Source organism: Ochotona princeps, chromosome 4 (assembly GCF_030435755.1).
Source record: "Ochotona princeps isolate mOchPri1 chromosome 4, mOchPri1.hap1, whole genome shotgun sequence".
Lineage (NCBI taxonomy): Eukaryota > Metazoa > Chordata > Mammalia > Lagomorpha > Ochotonidae > Ochotona > Ochotona princeps.
Window position 1 is genome coordinate 68,433,442 of NC_080835.1, and position 18,756 is coordinate 68,452,197.

Here is an 18,756-nt window from a genome sequence, read left to right on the forward strand (position 1 = left end):
GGGACTGCGGGGCTCTTCTGTGAATTGAGTTTTGTGTGTCTTTGCTTACTCCTCAGTGAATGGAGTGAGAACTTGAGAAATTCTTGTGCCCTCCAAGTCCCTACAAATTAACTTCAAGGGAGGCAGTGTGAGTGTGAAAGATAAAGTCCTTGGTAGATATGGTGTCTGAACTGCTAGTTTAACCTGACAAGTAAATACAGGCTCTCATTTTGCTAAACTTGAGATTTTTAGAAAATCTATTTTATCATCCACAAGACAAAATTTTATTTCATGGTTTGAAGATCAATAGCCAGAAAACATTCATGATGGAAAAAATGCAGCAAAAAATACTGTGATCCTAAAAATGACAAATACCCTTTGTCTGCTCGGTTCTCCTTCCCCTGTCCTGTCTCTTTTGGGTGTTCAAGCCACATATTTCCAAAATGTTCTGCAACATTATGTCTGTCATAATGTTGGCACTTAATGCCAAGTGCACTCTCCTTTCAAGTCAGCAATGGAAAGGCTCATTCCTTTCATGTAAATGTGGAGCATTTTGTGAGTACTTGAATTAAAATAAGAATGCTAGGATGGCAGTTTTGGAATGGAAATTTTAGAAGACAAAAGGCAACAACCTTCTAAAAAATTCTATGTGTAATGATTAAAACTGTTGGTACCACTTTACTTAAAAAAGAAAGATGCTGGCCTGTCACAGCCAGATGCTGCAGAGAGCTTACTTAGGCTAGATGTCTCTGGGCTATCTTTTCACCATGAGCAATCCTCAGAAATTCTATTTTACGTCTCTTATTTAACACAGGACCTGTTTATAATTTCATTATATAATCCTTGCTTCTTGGTTCCCGAAATAATAGAAGGAAGGTTTCTCCCCAAATTCAATGTTTAAATAACATCACAGAAAATGTCATCCAACTCAACAAATCAAAATCTTTCTTTGGATTTTTCTTTTCTTTTCTTTATATTGACTTACATATACACATTGTCTCATGTAATAGCAACCATTTAAATATAAGGTTTTATTTCTGCTTATTTTCTGAACATTTGTCCATGCATCTGCTTTATTTTAATGTTTGTCACTAAGCGATTATTTTCAATTTTCTTAGATGACTAGAAAATTTGTAAATCAGTTTGGACATTTTCAAATAATAATTTAACTTACCATGCAGTTGAAAAAAATTCACTAACAAATTATGAAACGAAAGAGAAGCTATTTCCTTAAAGCATCTCATATATAGAAAAATTCATGGAAAACCACAGGAGTGATTGATTTAATTTTTAAAAAGAGGCATTGCATGTGTTACAAAGCTAGCAAAAATTATAACTTGTACAATAACCTCAAGCAGCCAGCAGACACCATCACAGAAAAATATCCCAATACTGACTCTGGGCTGACCCAGCCCAAGCAGGTTTCTTCCCAGAGGATGAAGGAAAAGAGATCCCTGATGCTTCAGTGTTTTGAACCAAATAACAAGTAGTTTGTGAGGAGTTTTACATTAACCATCTCTCACAGACCTTAGATACAGAAATTTATACTCTGTTTACTGGTGGTTTATACATTTTGTCTGTGCTGCCTGGCCTTTAAAGTGATGCTGAAGCTTTATTTTGACTTACAAGTTAGGGGGAATTTGAGTGCACAGCATCAAGCCTAGCATTCAGTTGGGGTTTGTGTTTGGTGCCAACAATGATCATTAGATAGTCCAGGACAAGAGAGATCGGGAGTCAAAGTTGAGTTAGGAAGCAGGAATTTTGAATTCTTAAATCCATACAGACAGAGATTGTTTAAAAAAAAACCATAGCTCTAACCTTCTGGTCAGTCTTTCAACACAATCATTTGCTAGTCAGTGCCCTTTATAGCAGATAGATAATAAACCTTTTGCTCAACTTCCAGAAGACTCGGAGTAGAACCTTAAAAAGTGGGTTATTATGAAGACGTGAAGAAGCCAAAAGCACGCTTTGGCACTAACAGATGAACATTGAGTTCTACAAGTGGGTAACAACAGGTCAGCAAACATGGGATTATAGGGTTGTCAAATTCCACTTGAGGTCAAGAGTTACCCTATGCATGCTCACCGTAATGCATCTTGCAAGATGCAGAGAGATACACTGGGCTTAAAGTGATGAGGGAGAACTTGTGTATAAACTTCACAGTGGGATACCATCATCAGTGAACACAGGAAGACTTAGCACTCACAGCATCCTTCAGACAGGTTCACAATGTGGTGCCATTATTGGAAGGTTGACCTTTGCTCAGAGGAAGCAATTACTCTTTGAAAGGTCTAGAAATCAAACGTTTCTCCCATATTCAATTCCTAGTATCTATTAAGTACTTGGAATTTTACTCATAGGATCATTAACTATTGTAGTCACAAAAAGGTCGTGGTTGGGTGATAAAGTAAAAAAAAAATCAAGCTAACATTAAAGTTAGCATTGTTTACTGTTCACATTTTAGGACTGGAATCAAATTGACTTTTTTTTTTAAGATTCTTTCATTTTTATTTGAAAGACAAACTTACAAAGAGAAGGAAAGATACAGAGAGGGAGGGCTTCCATATGCTGGTTCATTCCACAAATGGCCACAGTGACTAGAGCTGAGCTAATGTGAATTCAGAAGCCAGGAGCTTTTTGGGGTCTCCTATGAGAATGTGGGGGACCAATGACTCTGCTGCTTTCTCAGGCCACAAGCAGGGAGCTGGGTAGGAAATGGAGCAGGCAGTACTAGAACTGGTGCCCATGTGGGATGCCAGCACTGCAAAGCATACAGTTAGCCTATTGAGTCATCATGCCAGCTCCCAAATTGACCTCTTGATTAGATATGATTCCTCCTTAAAAATAAACAAGATCTTATTGAAATAGATTTTATGTGAACATGACCATTTTCATGTTCCATTTCAGACATGGAAAACTTTATTCACACCATAGGTATATCTGCGCAGCCACAAATTCTGTGTATTTCAGTAAATACATAATGTAACTGTCCTCTGAATCCTGGGACCTATCTCAGTAAGCCTGACATTGAAATGGTCTGTCTGTCATGCTTCATGGCTCAAAAAGAAGGAAAAATCCAAGAAAAGTTGAATAACAAAGGCCTTTAACATTTAATATGAAAAAATTTGAATGAAAAGGCCAACATGTTCATAGAGAAATTTCAAGAAACCTGATAAATGACTCAGAGTAATTTGGGAAATGATGCCGTTTGTATTGTCCAGCACTTTTGAGGCAGAACCAACCTTCTTTGCATTCTTCCAGTTTCATATTCTCCATTCTCTACAATTTCACTTTCCGCCCCTCCCGGCCCACACCAGTCCTAGATTTGCACCCTCTGTATGCTTCGGAGCTCCAGGCCACTATACAGGCATGGCCCACAGCTCTTCCCATGTCACATATATTCATGTGAGCTCTAGCACTCCATTTCTTTAGGATTGTGCTTCAAGTTGAGTTTGTTTGTTTAATTTATTGTTATTGGAAAGGCAGATTTTACAGAGAGAAGGAGAGACAGAGAAAGATCTGTCTGCTGGTTAACTTCCCAAGAGGTCTCAATGATCAGGGATGAGCCATTCTCAAGCCAGAAGCCAGGAGCTTCTTCCAGATCTCCCTCATGGATGCAGGGACCCAAGGCTTAGGGCCATTCTCTACTGCTTTCCCAGGCTACAAACGGGCAGCTGGATGGGGAAGTGGTGCAGCAAAGACACCAACCAGCACCCATAGGGGATCTCGGTGCATGCCATGCAAGGATTAGCCACTAAGCCATCATACTGGGCTCACTTCAAGTTCTTCGAATGGTGTTTCCAATTAGCAATAGTTTCCTCCTTTACCAGACACATCTTGAATAGTTAATGAATAGGATAGTGACACATTGGATGAACTGCCTTACATATTTTAGATTTACTTTTTTGCCTATGTGTGTACAGGAACATAGGTGAAAGATAGGAGTGAAGAATACAAGGATAAGCAGAAAAATTGGTCACAGAATACCAAGCAGTGCCTTGGGAAGAATTCTCCAGATCTGGTCGAAATTCCTTCACCAAAGCAGTGTTTTGGAAGAAGTCCGTTTTAGTAGGGCAAGGTAGTATTATTTCCATGAGGTGAAGCCTTCTTTTAGGGTAATCAGAAACAAGAACTGGTAATTGGCTAAGGCTGATAGTCCCCCTGCAGTTGTGGTAGCATCAAGTCGCATGGTCTGCCACAGTAAGAAAGCCCCGTTCCTGGAAAGCACTGTGTTCAGATATGGAAGCCTTTATTCAGCACAATCAGTAATGTATGAGAAGGAGCTGTTCCGTGCCCTGTGGGGCTTGACAGAAGAGTTAAAGAAAAGACCAGTGATGCTGCGGTGGAAAAAAAAGTGAGTCTAAAACACAGCAGTAAATAAAACTGAAGCAAACAATAAGCTATTTTATAAGTCCTTGATTTTTCACTATCAAATCAGAAGATTAGATACCCACTATTTTATATAAGTTCCAATTCTTTGACAACTTTCTTTATACTAAACCAAGTCATTGAATTCTGAAAAAATGTTTACATTATAATATCCTGAAACTAGTCCTACAATGTTCCTTATATTAACATGAAATTGATTTAGCTACAAACTTTTTTTTCACAAGTGACAGTGCTAGTGCCTGCCCAGTCACTAAGGAAGGACTCCATATTCTTAGCAGAGAAGTCCTTCCTAAAATCTCTCTTATTTCCCATTTCTACTGTATACAGTGATGCTCTTCATGACCTAGAATTAAAAGCTACTGAACTGGGACTGACTATTTTACTAAAAAACTCATTTCAGTGACTTTTTAATAACCTTGAAGAGAACTTTCTTTTTTCTACCCCCCTTAGAAAGACATGGAATTCATACAAACCATTGCTTTCTACTTGCCACATTGAAGTACTTTTACATGACAGCTGAATATCAGAAAGGATTTAATGATCCACTTGTAACTTATTTCCTGATGATTTCTATATTTTAGGGAACACTGGGAACACGTTTAAGATTGAACCAGTTCTGGGCATCATCACTGTTTCCAAAGAACCAGACATGACAACCACAGGCCAATTTGTTCTGTCAGTCAAAGTCACAGACCAAGGCTCCCCGCCAATGTCTGCCACTGCAATTGTGCGTATTTCTGTCACGATATCTGATAACTCTCACCCCAAATTTACTCACAAAGACTACCAAGCTGAAGTAAATGAAAATGTTGATATTGGAACATCAGTCATCCTAATCTCTGCCATCAGTCAATCTACCCTCGTTTATGAAGTCAAAGATGGAAACACTGATGGGATCTTTACCATAAATCCATATTCTGGAGTCATCACCACTCAGAGGGCTCCAGATTACGAGCACACTTCCTCTTACCAACTCATCATTCAAGCCACCAACATGGCGGGAATGGCTTCCAATGCCACAGTCAGTATCCAGATTGTTGATGAAAATGATAACTCCCCGGTGTTTCTCTTTTCTGAATACTCAGGCAGTCTAAGTGAGGCTGCCCCTGTCAATAGCATTGTCAGGAGCCTGGATAACAGCCCACTGGTGATCCGAGCTACTGATGCTGACAGTAACCGGAATGCTTTGCTCGTTTATCAGATTGTGGAATCCACAGCCAAGAAGTTTTTCACGGTGGACTCCAGTACAGGTGCAATCAGAACAATTGCCAACCTGGATCACGAAACCATCTCCCATTTTCATTTTCATGTGCATGTGAGAGATAGTGGTAGCCCCCAGTTGACTGCAGAGAGTCCTGTTGAAGTCAACATCGAGGTGACGGATGTGAATGATAATCCACCTGTATTTACCCAGGCTGTGTTTGAGACTGTCTTACTTCTCCCTACCTATGTTGGAGTGGAGGTTCTGAAGGTTAGTGCCACAGACCCTGACTCTGAGGTGCCCCCTGAACTGATATACAGCCTAATGGAGGGCAGCCTTGATCACTTTTTAATTGACTCAAGTAGTGGAGTGCTCACCATAAAAAACAATAATCTCTCCAAAGATCACTATGTTTTGATAGTTAAAGTTTCTGATGGAAAGTTCTATAGTACATGCATGGTGAATATAATGGTAAAAGAAGCCATGGACAGTGGTCTCCAATTTACACAAAGCTTTTATTCCACCTCAATCTCAGAGAACAACACTAATATAACCAAAGTTGCTATTGTCAATGCAGTTGGAAATCGCCTTAATGAGCCCTTAAAATATAGCATCTTAAACCCAGGAAATAAGTTCAAGATAAAATCTACCTCAGGAGTCATTCAAACTACTGGAGTCCCCTTTGACCGTGAGGAACAAGAACTGTATGAGTTGGTGGTGGAAGCCAGCCGTGAGCTGGACCATCTGCGTGTGGCCAGAGTGGTGGTCAGGGTTAACATTGAAGACATAAATGACAATTCTCCAGTTTTTGTGGGCCTCCCTTACTATGCTGCTGTGCAGGTGGATGCTGAGCCAGGGACTCTGATTTACCGAGTGACAGCCATTGACAAAGATAAAGGTGCCAATGGAGAAGTGACCTATGTCCTGCAGGATGACTACGGCCACTTTGAAATTAATCCTGTTTCAGGGAATGTTGTTTTAAAAGAAGCATTCAACTCTGACTTGTCTAACATTGAATATGGAGTCACCATCCTAGCCAAAGATGGTGGCAAGCCTTCTCTGTCCACATCTGTGGAACTTCCCATCACTATTGTCAACAAAGCAATGCCTGTGTTTGATAAGCCATTTTATACAGCGTCCATAAATGAAGATGTCACAATGGACACCCCCATTCTAAGCATTAATGCCACCAGTCCGGAAGGTCAAGGCATCATATATATCATCATTGACGGAGATCCTCTGAAGCAATTTAACATTGACTTTGACACTGGGGTCCTGAAAGTTATTAGCCCTTTGGATTATGAGGTTACACCTGCTTACAAGTTAACTATAAGAGCCAGTGATGCCTTGACCGGTGCCAGGGCTGAAGTCACTGTAGACTTGCTAGTTAATGATGTAAATGACAACCCCCCTGTTTTTGACCAGCCCATATACAATACAACTTTATCTGAAGCATCTCTAATTGGCACACCTGTTCTACAAGTTGTATCCACTGATGCAGACTCAGAAAACAATAAGATGGTACATTATCAGATTGTTCAGGATACCTACAACAGCACAGATTATTTTCACATAGACAGTGCAAGTGGCTTAATCCTGACAGCACGCATGCTGGACCATGAGCTGGTACAGCATTGCACATTGAAAGTCAAAGCGACAGATAATGGTTTCCCATCACTGACCAGTGAGGTTCTGGTTCATATCTACATTTCTGACATAAATGACAATCCTCCAGTTTTTAATCAACTCATATATGAATCATATGTAAGTGAGTTAGCTCCCCGGGGCCATTTTGTAACCTGTGTTCAAGCCTCTGATGCAGACAGTTCTGACATTGACCGATTGGATTATAGCATCTTATCTGGGAATGACCGGACAAGCTTTTTGATGGACAGCAAGAGTGGAATCATCACACTGTCCAACCACAGGAAACAGCGGATGGAGCCTCTGTACAGTCTCAATGTCTCTGTCTCTGATGGGCTCTTCACCAGTACTGCACAGGTGCACATCAGGGTGCTTGGGGCTAACTTGTACAGTCCTGCCTTTTCACAAAGTACATACGTAGCAGAGGTGAGAGAAAACGCAGCTGCTGGAACAAAGGTAATTCACGTTCGAGCCACAGATGGGGATCCAGGGACATACGGGCAGATCAGTTACTCCATCATCAATGACTTTGCCAAGGATCGGTTTCTCATTGACAGCAATGGGCAAGTAATCACAACAGAAAGACTAGACCGAGAAAACCCTTTGGAAGGGGATATTACTATTTTTTTGAGGGCCCTTGATGGTGGAGGGAGAACAACTTTCTGCACTGTGAGGGTGATTGTTGTGGATGAAAATGACAATGCTCCTCAATTCATAACAGTAGAATATAGAGCCAGTGTCAGGGCAGATGTTGGAAGGGGCCACTTGGTCACTCAGGTTCAAGCTGTGGATCCAGATGATGGAGTAAATTCAAGGATTACATATTCCCTCTATAGTGAGGCCTCGGTCTCTGTGGCTGACCTCCTAGAAATTGATCCTGACAATGGATGGATGGTTACAAAAGGCAATTTTAACCAGCTGAAAAATACAGTGTTGTCATTCTTTGTCAAAGCCGTAGATGGCGGCATTCCAATAAAGCACTCCCTCATTCCTGTCTATATCCACGTCTTACCCCCTGAAATACTCTTGCCATCATTCACTCAGTCTCAGTATTCCTTCACTGTTGCTGAAGATACAGCCATTGGAAGTACAGTTGATGCCCTGAGAATTTTGCCCAATCAGAATGTCCAGTTCAGCACAGTTAATGGGGAACGGCCAGAAAATAACAAAGGTGGTGTTTTCATCATAGAACAGGAAACGGGCATTATCAAGCTTGACAAGCGCCTTGACCATGAAAGCAGCCCAGTTTTCCAGTTTAAAGTAGCGGCCACAATACCCCTGGATAAGGTAGACATCGTGTTCACCGTGGATGTAGATATTAAGATACTGGATTTAAATGACAACAAGCCAGTCTTTGAAACTTCAAACTATGAGACCATCATAATGGAAGGAATGCCAGTTGGCACCAAACTCACACAGGTGAAAGCTATTGATATGGACTGGGGAGCCAATGGGCAGGTGACCTACTCTCTGCATTCGGATTCCCAGCCTGAAAAGGTAATGGAAGCATTCAGTATTGACAGCAATACCGGTTGGATCAGTACCTTGAAGGACCTGGACCATGAGACAGATCCCACGTTTGCCTTCTCTGTGGTGGCCTCTGACCTTGGAGAGGCATTCTCTCTTTCTTCCTCGGCTTTAGTCTCTGTAAAGGTGACAGATATAAATGACAATGCACCAGTCTTTGCACACGAGGTGTACCGAGGCACTGTGAAGGAGAGTGACCCGCCAGGCGAGGTGGTAGCCGTCCTCAGCACCTGGGACAGAGACACATCTGACATGAATCGGCAAGTGAGCTACCATATTACAGGTAAGTCTCTATAGCCATGAGATTCACTATGGGCTTTGTTTTCTAGAGAATGATGGATGGCGGTAGAGGGTAAAAGTGGGAAAGAAGATTGAAGATGCAATGAGGAATAGGGAGTAATAAAGCATTGCATGGGTGGAATGACAGATTTCTTGAGTAAATTTGGGTTCCTGTGATTGGCTCTTGGTGGCTAAGCATTAGTCTGAAATTTATTGGTTTACCTGCAACATATTACCACACTGGCAACCCTTCCTTATATCCCTCCTATCATTTTAAAGAAGAGTCTAGCCACGTATTACAGTTGAAAAAATTCGAATAACAGTTATTAGTGGTAGAGAGATATTTTTAAAATATATTCCTATTTCCTTTTTTGCTGGGGAGGAGTGCTAAGAAATATAATCTATTGATACAATAAGCCTTCCATACAAGCTTCTCTTGGTCATGAAAACACACATGCACATACATAACACTTTACAGGTCACAGTTTGACCTCTTATTTAAAACTTCTAAATTATTGTTCCAAATCAAGCCACATGTTCTGACAAGTAAACTTTCTTAAATTTCTTTGTAGTTTTTCAAATAGTAAGTAGCAGTTCAATGGAAAAGCCCAGATGGACAAATGTGTTCACGGAGAGTACATTAAAAGTCCAATTTCTGAGAGGGTCAAGGGACTTCACAACGGGGTAAAAATCTTGTCACTGATCAGATGTCATTTTCTGACCTTAAACAGGACAGGGATGGTGGTCTGAGAAACAGTATTGCCATTTGATGGAGGGGGGTGGGAAACTATTTAAGCTAATATTTTTATATTGTCATATTCAGAGGCAAAACATAAGCAAAATGCCGAAAGATTTTAAAGAATCCATCAATACTTGTAGTCAGGTGGATTTCCCTTTAGAAACACCACATTATTCAGAGTGAAAAATGAATTAATTAGAATGCCCTTAGGACCCAGAATCTGCTTAAGTATGTTAGTAGAAAAGTTAATTAATCACTGCAGAACGGATCCACAGTGGAGCAGATGTGGCGGTGCTTGGGGTTGCTGCATTGCTCAGCACCATTCTCCAGTTTCATCATGAAATTGCCTCTTGATATTTTTATTAAAATATTTTATGCTTTTTATACTTCATCTGATACCAACAGTCTTTCTCGCTTAAGAGAGATGAGCAAACTTCTAAAAGTTCTTGGAAAAAATGGAATTAAAAGAGGTTTGTTTTGGTGCAAAAAGATGTTGACAACTTTTTGAAGACCCCTTGGTATTTCTGCAATTAAAACTCAGAAGATATTGGTAAGACAAAGAAAGATGAGTGAAACATCCCTTTGATTTATTTGTGTTTAGTTTAAAAAAATAAAGAGCTGCCTTAGGCATTCTGAGGGATGCTTTCCCATATATAAGACTTGTTGAATGGCTTTAATTATTTATAGACAGCCTCTGAATTCGCAATTGATGATGTAAAAGGACCATCCCATTGACTTTACCGAAGTAATGAGCACCGAGTAGCTTAGAGCTACTGTTACTATTAGTGGTGCCAACCACCAACTGATTTTAATTAGATTTAACTTTTGCTCTTGATGTAACACAATTTGACTGTGCAGCCTCCAATTTACAAAGGACCATTAATCATTTTATGCAACAAAAGAATGGTGTGGGCCTGCCTTCACTGAAAGCATTTAATAAGAGAGGTTAAATCTGTGTGTGCTGAAATAATATTCAACTGCAGCATAATTGAATCTTAGCCAGTGGTGGAGGAATGTGATATCCCAGGGTGCACCCGAGCCTCCCTGCAGCAGGGTTTCTCAGCCACACATGATTGACACTTGGGGCTGGATAATTCCTGTGTGGTGGGGGCTGTTCTATGGGTAGAATATTCAGCTGTGTTCCAACCCTCTACCCACTGGATTCCAGGAGCCTGCAGCACCACCCTCTCCCCAATGTGGCATTCCAAACTGCTTTCAGGTACTAACAACTGCCTTAGAGAGGGGGAAAGGCTTGGTCGTCCCCAGCTGAGAACCACTGCCCTCACCTTTCCTGCACTGTCTCCCCAGTTTCATTCTGTTTATCCCATGATTGCCCCATAATCCAGAGGTCCCTGGATGGAGCCCCTTGTCTCAAAATCAAGATTTCAGCCTGAAACTCAGAAACCTTCCTCCCCTCTCAACTTCTGCAGTAGGACCATGGTGGTCTCTTTCTGCCCTCTGTGTTGTAAGATTCATTATAAGGTAAGAAGGCTCCACTTTTAATGAAGAAACGGCCTACATGCAGTATGCTTTGCTTGCTTTTTGTTTCTAATGTTAAAAGATAACCTTGGGCACAAAGTTTGAAGATTTTATATGGGCAAACAGTGATCCAGTGAAGTGGCTGGTTATAAGTTATAAGTTGTACAGTGTTCCACCTACGGGTCACATGAGTGTTGTCAGAGGCAAGACAGAGAAAACACTTAAGTCCTGAGTGGAGATCAGCTGGTGGTTTCCGATTTAGTAAAGTTTCGTTTTACCATCATCATTGAATAGGGCATATTTCTGTTTGCCTGGGTAGAAGGAGCCCAAGGCGCCCACAACATCTGCAACCTGCTGACACCCCAACTATTTTGACTATGATCAGTATTTCACAGAATAGGAACTCAACTGGGAGAGCAGGCATACTCTACCAGCTTTATCCCTGAGACTAGCACTGCTGCCTTGTAACAGTCCCAGTCCAGAGGGGCAAACGGATACTTGCTGAATGTGTGTGTGAACAAGATGATGAGCGTCAAGCTTGTCTCCTGACGTGTTGTTGTCTTGTCCAGTCTTTCCTGGACATTATCCTCTCCTAGGGATAAGAAGGTCACAATTGTTTACTGCCTCCTGTTTCCTCCCTTGTTTGCTAAGTGGTTTTTGTCTCCACCAAGTTTAATGATGTGGAAAAGAAATATGGCTAGGACCACTGTCAGTGTTTCTGCATCGTAAGAAGCAGTTCCACTTCATCTCTCCTCTCTTCCTTCCTCTTTCACCAGCTTCCCTCTGCTAAATCTCATCTAATTGCAGTACTTGTCTTTCAATAGCTCCTTAAATGACCCCTTATTAGGGCTATTTAATACTAATGGGTCTTCCCCTGTCATATAAACTTTTCTCCCCAAACTCTAATCCTCATGAGAAGAACGCAGCTGTATGATAAAGACTTCATTAAAAGATTGCTTAATAGAACTGACTGCCTTCCCTTGATTGCATAATCAACAACTAATGAAATTGTCTTGGTAACAAGAGCTATAGTGTATTACATCCTCTCTTGAGACTAAGTGGAAAGACAATTGTATCATCCTGAGAAAACGATTGATTGTTCACAGTTTGAATTTGATTGTTCTTAAGGGGACTCAAACAAGGGATCATTTCCAGCTTCTCTAAGTGGATTTTATTCTCTTGGAAGGTTACTGTTTTACTTTCCACACAAGCAAAGCATATAAATACCATACTTTGTTGCCCAAGAACCAAACAGAACATCAGGGTTATTTTTTTTTCTTAGTATCATAAATGATACAGTTGGAGGGGCACCTACGTGACCTCCCACGGGCCTCATATGGGAGGTGGATCTCAAGGCATTTTATTGTATACCTTCAGAAAATGTTCTTTTCTTTTGAAAGTAAGTTTATTTTACAGCACTGTGCATAAGAGGTCTAACTGGGTAAAAGTCTGGCTGCCAGACTTTTCCAATCCTTCTTTTTAGAATTATTTTTACAAACTTTGTTGGCATGCATTATTTGTATGTTTTTGTGGAGCACAACACACACACACACACACACACACACCCCATAAATCAATTAAGTCAAGCAACTACATTTTCATTTATCTTCTCTTTGTATCTGGAGCCTTGCAAGTGCCTGTCATCTGGTTATTTATGCAGTATTGAATACATTAATGTGAGAAACACTCACCCCATTGCACTGTGGAACATTCGAACTTGTGACTTCTCTCTACCTGTCTTTGAGTACCGGTTATCCAACCTCTTCCATACCCTCTTTCCTCCATCCTCCTCCTCCCAATGTCTAGTAAGCGCTCTTCTAAGTCAAGAGTCCCTGTATTTTTTTAACATCACTATTTTTCCCAACAGGAGGAAATCCCCGAGGAAGGTTTGCCCTGGGCCTGGTGCAGAGTGAGTGGAAGGTCTATGTGAAGAGACCTCTAGATAGAGAAGAACAAGACATTTACTTCCTCAACATCACAGCCACTGATGGGCTCTTTGTCACACAAGCCACAGTGGAAGTGACTGTCAGTGATGTCAATGACAATAGTCCAGTGTGCGATCAGGTGAGATTCAGACAGAGCTCTGCCTTTCCACTATGCATCTGTAAAATTAGCACCCATTTCACTTTTCTTCATTAAGGCCAGGAGACCTTCTGTTCTGATCTCTAGGAAGGGCTCAGTTGGTCTTAAGTGAGTGGGAAGTAAAGTCTAGGTAAAAAATATTCTAAGCATAAGAATGAGATAGGTGGTAAAATCAGGTGCCTAATTTGATCATCCTACAAGAAAGAACAAAAACTGTTAAGTCTCAAAATTAAATTGTATCGCAGGGAGCACTTGGTGCAGTGATTAAGCCTCTGCTTGGTAAACCCACGTTCCTTCTGAGAGGTTCCAGATTTGAGTCTCAACTCCACTATCTATTCCAGTTTCCTGCTAATGCATACCCCGGGAGGCATCTGGTGATGTTTTGATGGCTCAAGTACTCGGGTCTCTACCTGGATTCAATTCTGGCCTGCAGGTTTTAGCAGGCCCAGCCCTGGCTGTACTGGTCCTCGGAGGAGTGAATCAGCAGAAAGAAGATGATTCTGTCTTTCTTTCCCACTTTCTCTTTATGACTTTCAAATGAAATGAAATGAAAACATGTGAAATCAAGTAAATCTGAAAGGATATTATGAGTAGCTCTGTCAAAATCACTGATACTTTAAAAGAGAAATGGACCACTCTGTAGGCTAAGTTGCTTGCCAGCATAAGTTTACATAGCTGATCAGTGACAATACTGACATTGAACCTAGGTCTTCAGACTCTTCATGAATTAACATTTCTACTACCGTACAAAACATGATGCTTTTCTGAGGCCCCAGTACTAGATTTAATTTTCTTTCTTTTTTCATATTTTTAAATTTTCTGTTGGAAAGGCAAATATACAGAGAGGAGGAGAGACAGAGAGGAAGATCTTCCAGCTGCTGATTCACTCCCCAAGCGGCCACCATGGTCGGAGCTGGGCTGATCCAAAGCCAGGAGCCAGGAACCTGGAGCCTCTTCCGGGTTTCCCACGCGAACACAGGGTCCCAACATTTGAGCCGTCCTTCACTGCTTTCCCAGGCTACAAGCAGGAAGCTGGATGGGAAGCAGGGTTGCCGGGATTAGAACCGGTGCCCATATGGAATCCTGTCATGAGCAAGACGAGGACCTTAACCACTAGGCTGCTGTACTGGGCCCTTGCATTTAGTTTTCTTTCTTACTGAGATTAAAATACATGGCTTATTGTGTCCTTACCACGAGAATCAAGAAAAAAATTACAAATAGATTTAATCTCTCCTGTTAGTGCCACATGTTATCAGTGCTGTCTCACTGTGCTCCAAGGATTCATTGAGGTTCAACAGAAAGATAGGACATAAATGATATGTGATGTGTTCCATGGGTCCAACGGAACGTTTTTGTCTGTTTTCCTCAGCATTATGCCCTTAGCATCTGTAAACATGCATAATGGCCTTTACTGAGTAGACCTTCTTGTGAAGGGGAAGACAGCAAAGTATCATGTTTCATCTTATAGTACAAGATGGTTGTATGGTGAAGGGAAGAAATAGAAATTAAATTACATGTATGAATTCTCAAATGAATCATACATCTTTACAAGGTACTAAGAACTTAAATGCCTTTCATCACCTTTTTCTAGGTTGCATACACAGCATCATTTCCTGAAGACATTCCATCAAATAAAATCATCCTGAAGGTCGGTGCCAAGGATGCTGATATTGGATCCAATGGAGACATACGATACTCACTCTATGGATCTGGAAACAGTGAATTTTTTCTAGATCCAGAAAGTGGTAAGGTGAAATTTATTCTTTGGATAAATGCCATTTTTTAATCCATAAGGGGTGTTACACCCTCACAGGATGTCCTCAGTAATAGGTAGTTTGAACAGTAGAGGTTTGATGGGGTAATTGTGCAGGATCTTGGAAATTATAGCAGCACATAATTTCCGAATATGCTCTGGACCACACTAATTTTATCTGATCTATAAAACTTGCCTGGATTTTACTTATATTTATTAACATAGAAAGCAGACATCTTCAATCTGTGAGTTAAAGCATCTGCTTATAAAAGGTATAAATTGAGTTACATGTTAAATGAGGGTTGCCATGCTAACTGGACGGCAATACACAGTAAGGAGAGTTTTTCTTTCTTTTTTTTTCATGTTTCAGTTCCTTTTGAAACCCTTCCTGATCATCATTGACACATTTGTTTGGTTTCTATCAAGCATCCCTCCTCAGTTTTTCTGATGCTGTGAGCCCTCATATTTGCTTGTACATTCAGGTAAAATTTACAGTGTGAAAGGTTATGTAAACTAAAGGCAGCTGCCTATACTGAAGACCAGAGTTAATGGAAAAGCCATTTTCTATGGAAATTAAATTATTTTAATATTATGAACAGGATCATCTGTCCAATGACAATTTTAAATAAAATGTACAGGATGAATAACTTTTATATTTCAAGTATTTTGTTAGTTTTAGTAAATAATAACCAAACATTGAATTTCCATGAATTAGTTTCTCCCTATCTTACTTCCATGTCATCTGCATCTTACTTGGACACACTGACATGGTCATGTATATTTCTGTCAGCTGTATACCCTGATGATTTTTAAGGAATGGGTCCTATTTGTTGAGTAGTTAGTAAACATACAGGCACTTTCCGGGATAACAATCCAATCATCTCTAAGGAATATGACAGGCTGGTTGGGACATGGACAAGAAAACTAATACTAGCAAGAATAATATTAATCAGAATTAAATGAATACCCAGAAAAAAAAATCAAAGGGGAGCTCTATCTGTGAATAGAGGAAGGCACAGCTAATATGATGAGAGAAAACTGTTTTAAGAAAGAGATAACATGTGAACCAAGCAAGGGTTATAACTGACATTGCAACTTTTAGGAATAGCACTAACAACAACAACAAAAAAAAAAACAGCACATCCAGAGAATGTGAGAGCTCAAAGTGCCAGATCAGATCAAGATCTTAAATGCTCCACCAAAAAAGCAACTGGCTGCTCTCTGAATAGGAGAGGAAAATGATCCAATCTGTGGCTGAGGGCTGGTTCCGTGCAGCAAGGAAGCCTGGTAAATATAGGTGGCTTGGTCTCAGTAATGTCCAGTAATATTAAGAGCAGTAATTTCATGAGGCATCTTTTTTCCCACATAGAATATAATCAGGTTTCTTACCATATTTGCTGTCACTATCTATTGAAACTTAAACAGTAATAAAATCTCCACATGGGGTCTGGTATCCAGCCCCAGTACAGCTGTTGCCTTTGTTAAAAGCAGACAGAACATACCTCCATGCTGATTGCTAGACAGCTGCTGCTGTTGCAAGCTCCTCAGCCCCTGCCTCAAACCTCTAAACTTAACCCCTCCCACAGCAGTCTCACGCCCTTCCACACCCAGCGAAGGAAAGTGGTAACCCTGGCACAGCACAGTCAAGTTCCTTCAAGATTCCAAATCAGTGAGCGTCAGTTTTATGTGTGTGATCATATTTTCCTCTAAAACATGAGGTGTACATTTAGTAGCTGGAAAAAGAGGTTGCCCTCTTGGGTTGACAAGTTACTGACATTATTGAATATCAGAAAACTTGAAATGTGGGTGCATTCTTGGTCTTTTCTTTGGAAATAGAGCAGAAATCCTGAGATTGCTCTCTTGAGCAGGTTTCAGGAAGCTTGAAGAGGTATAGGTCCAGGAAGCCAAAGGAAAGAATCCCTTGCATGGGAGAACTTGCAGAGGGATTCATTCATTTGAAAATCATATAGTCAGTTCACTGTTTTTCACTGATTGCTAAAGAAACTGAATTTGCTCATGGGGGAGGGGGTTATTTTGTTCTTTTTTTTTAAGAGTTTGGGACACTTGGACCAAATGTTATCAGTCTTTCCTGTATGAAAAGCCTTTGTATAGGGGATGTCTCTGTTCCTCAGAGAAATGCAGTTTTCAGAAAGCCAGATCAAGCATGCTGTCATTTGTTTCCACAGGTGAGTTAAAGACCTTGGCTCTCTTGGACCGAGAGAGGGTCCCTGTGTACACTTTGATTGCCAGGGCCACCGATGGGGGTGGCAGATTCTGCCAGGCTGATGTGAGACTCATTCTGGAGGACGTGAATGACAACCCACCTGTGTTTTCTTCGGAGCATTACAATGCCTGTGTGTACGAGAACACGGCCACCAAGGCTCTCTTGACCCGGGTTCAAGCTGTGGACCCTGATGTTGGTAAGTCAGCTGTACAGACCAGCAGCTCCATTTACACACGCTGGACATGTTGATATCTGATGCTACCATTAATGTTAGGACAACCCTGCTCAGCCTCATTGGTTCCCATCTCACTTTTTATCTGCTGAAACACCTCATTTGCACAAGAAAGGCTTATAGGATGTGCTCTACAAGCTGCCTTTCCTTCTATTTCTAGGATTTGAAGATACGTTACTATAGATTGCCTCATCTTAACCAAGACTTTTGGTTTGGTTCACTTTTTTTCCCCTAGCCCTTCAAATAGAAGTCACAGCTTCTTTACTTGTCCATTCCACCTAAACGTAGTTAAAATGCTATGCTGTGTGGCAAGAATTCCATTTCTATGAAGAATTGCCTCGCATGCCTCAACTGAAATATGACAATCTCAATTTATTGTTGTGCCCCACAGTGCAAAGACCAATCACTAAATGCACTCCCAGCCCAGTGTGGATTTTTCAAATGCTGTTTTCCATTATTTTGTCACATATAAGCTGATAGTATAGTACCATGCAGAGTCAAAGTAGGGGAGATATGAAGGAATTAGAATTAAAAGCTATGTTCAAATCCACTTTACATAAAGACGTGCAGGGCTGGAGTTCATTGTTAAGTGGACCTTCTGAGTATGCACAAAACATTGATGTGACTACATGATGGAGCACAACTACAAAAGGGCATGTACCAGCCTCTTGGTTGAATATTTTACAAGCTGTAAATCTGAGGGCTAGGGAGTAGTGGGGTGTGTCTGCTATGCTAAACAGGCCATTATACAATTCAGTGTCTTATTGCTTAATTTTGAATTGAAAGAAAAATTATTGGGCTAATGGAAAAGTAAATACATGATAATTAGTGAAAAACACACAGGGAGCCCAGGGTCTGCGTGTTTTTTTCCCTTAGAGAAATTAGTGGCTACATTTGAATTATTGCTCTTCCCTCATTAGCATACTTTTCGGGGCTGAGAACCAGCCCTTTGTGAGTCTGCATTATAGAGTGTGGTGAAAAATGGCAAACAAGAAAAGGCTGTTATTTATAAATAATTATGTGGGACCCACAACACTCCTTTTTAAATTGCAGTCAAAATTCTATAGACTTCTGTTGATGGGATTTGGGGGAATGGGGAGCAGACGGGACAGAATTAATGGAAACTATTTTTTAAATCATTTTAAATTTGGTGTTTGGAATATGTAATTAAGCCACAGGAAATTCTTTAAAAGTTAAAAGACTGGAATTCTCTTGCTCACTTTCTTCA

At 40.7% G+C, this 18,756-nt stretch overlaps 1 protein-coding gene across 1 annotated transcript in view; it reads left to right on the forward strand.

Annotated features, from left to right (window-relative positions):
- LOC101522123 (protocadherin Fat 3) overlaps positions 1-18,756 on the forward strand; it is a 123,796-nt gene that overhangs the window by 29,987 nt on the left and 75,053 nt on the right. The window contains exons 6-9 of the mRNA XM_036493716.2: positions 4,950-9,023; positions 13,105-13,301; positions 14,911-15,064; positions 17,259-17,492. Coding sequence (XP_036349609.2) covers positions 4,950-9,023; positions 13,105-13,301; positions 14,911-15,064; positions 17,259-17,492 — 4,659 coding nt within the window. The remainder of the gene's footprint in view (positions 1-4,949; positions 9,024-13,104; positions 13,302-14,910; positions 15,065-17,258; positions 17,493-18,756) is intronic.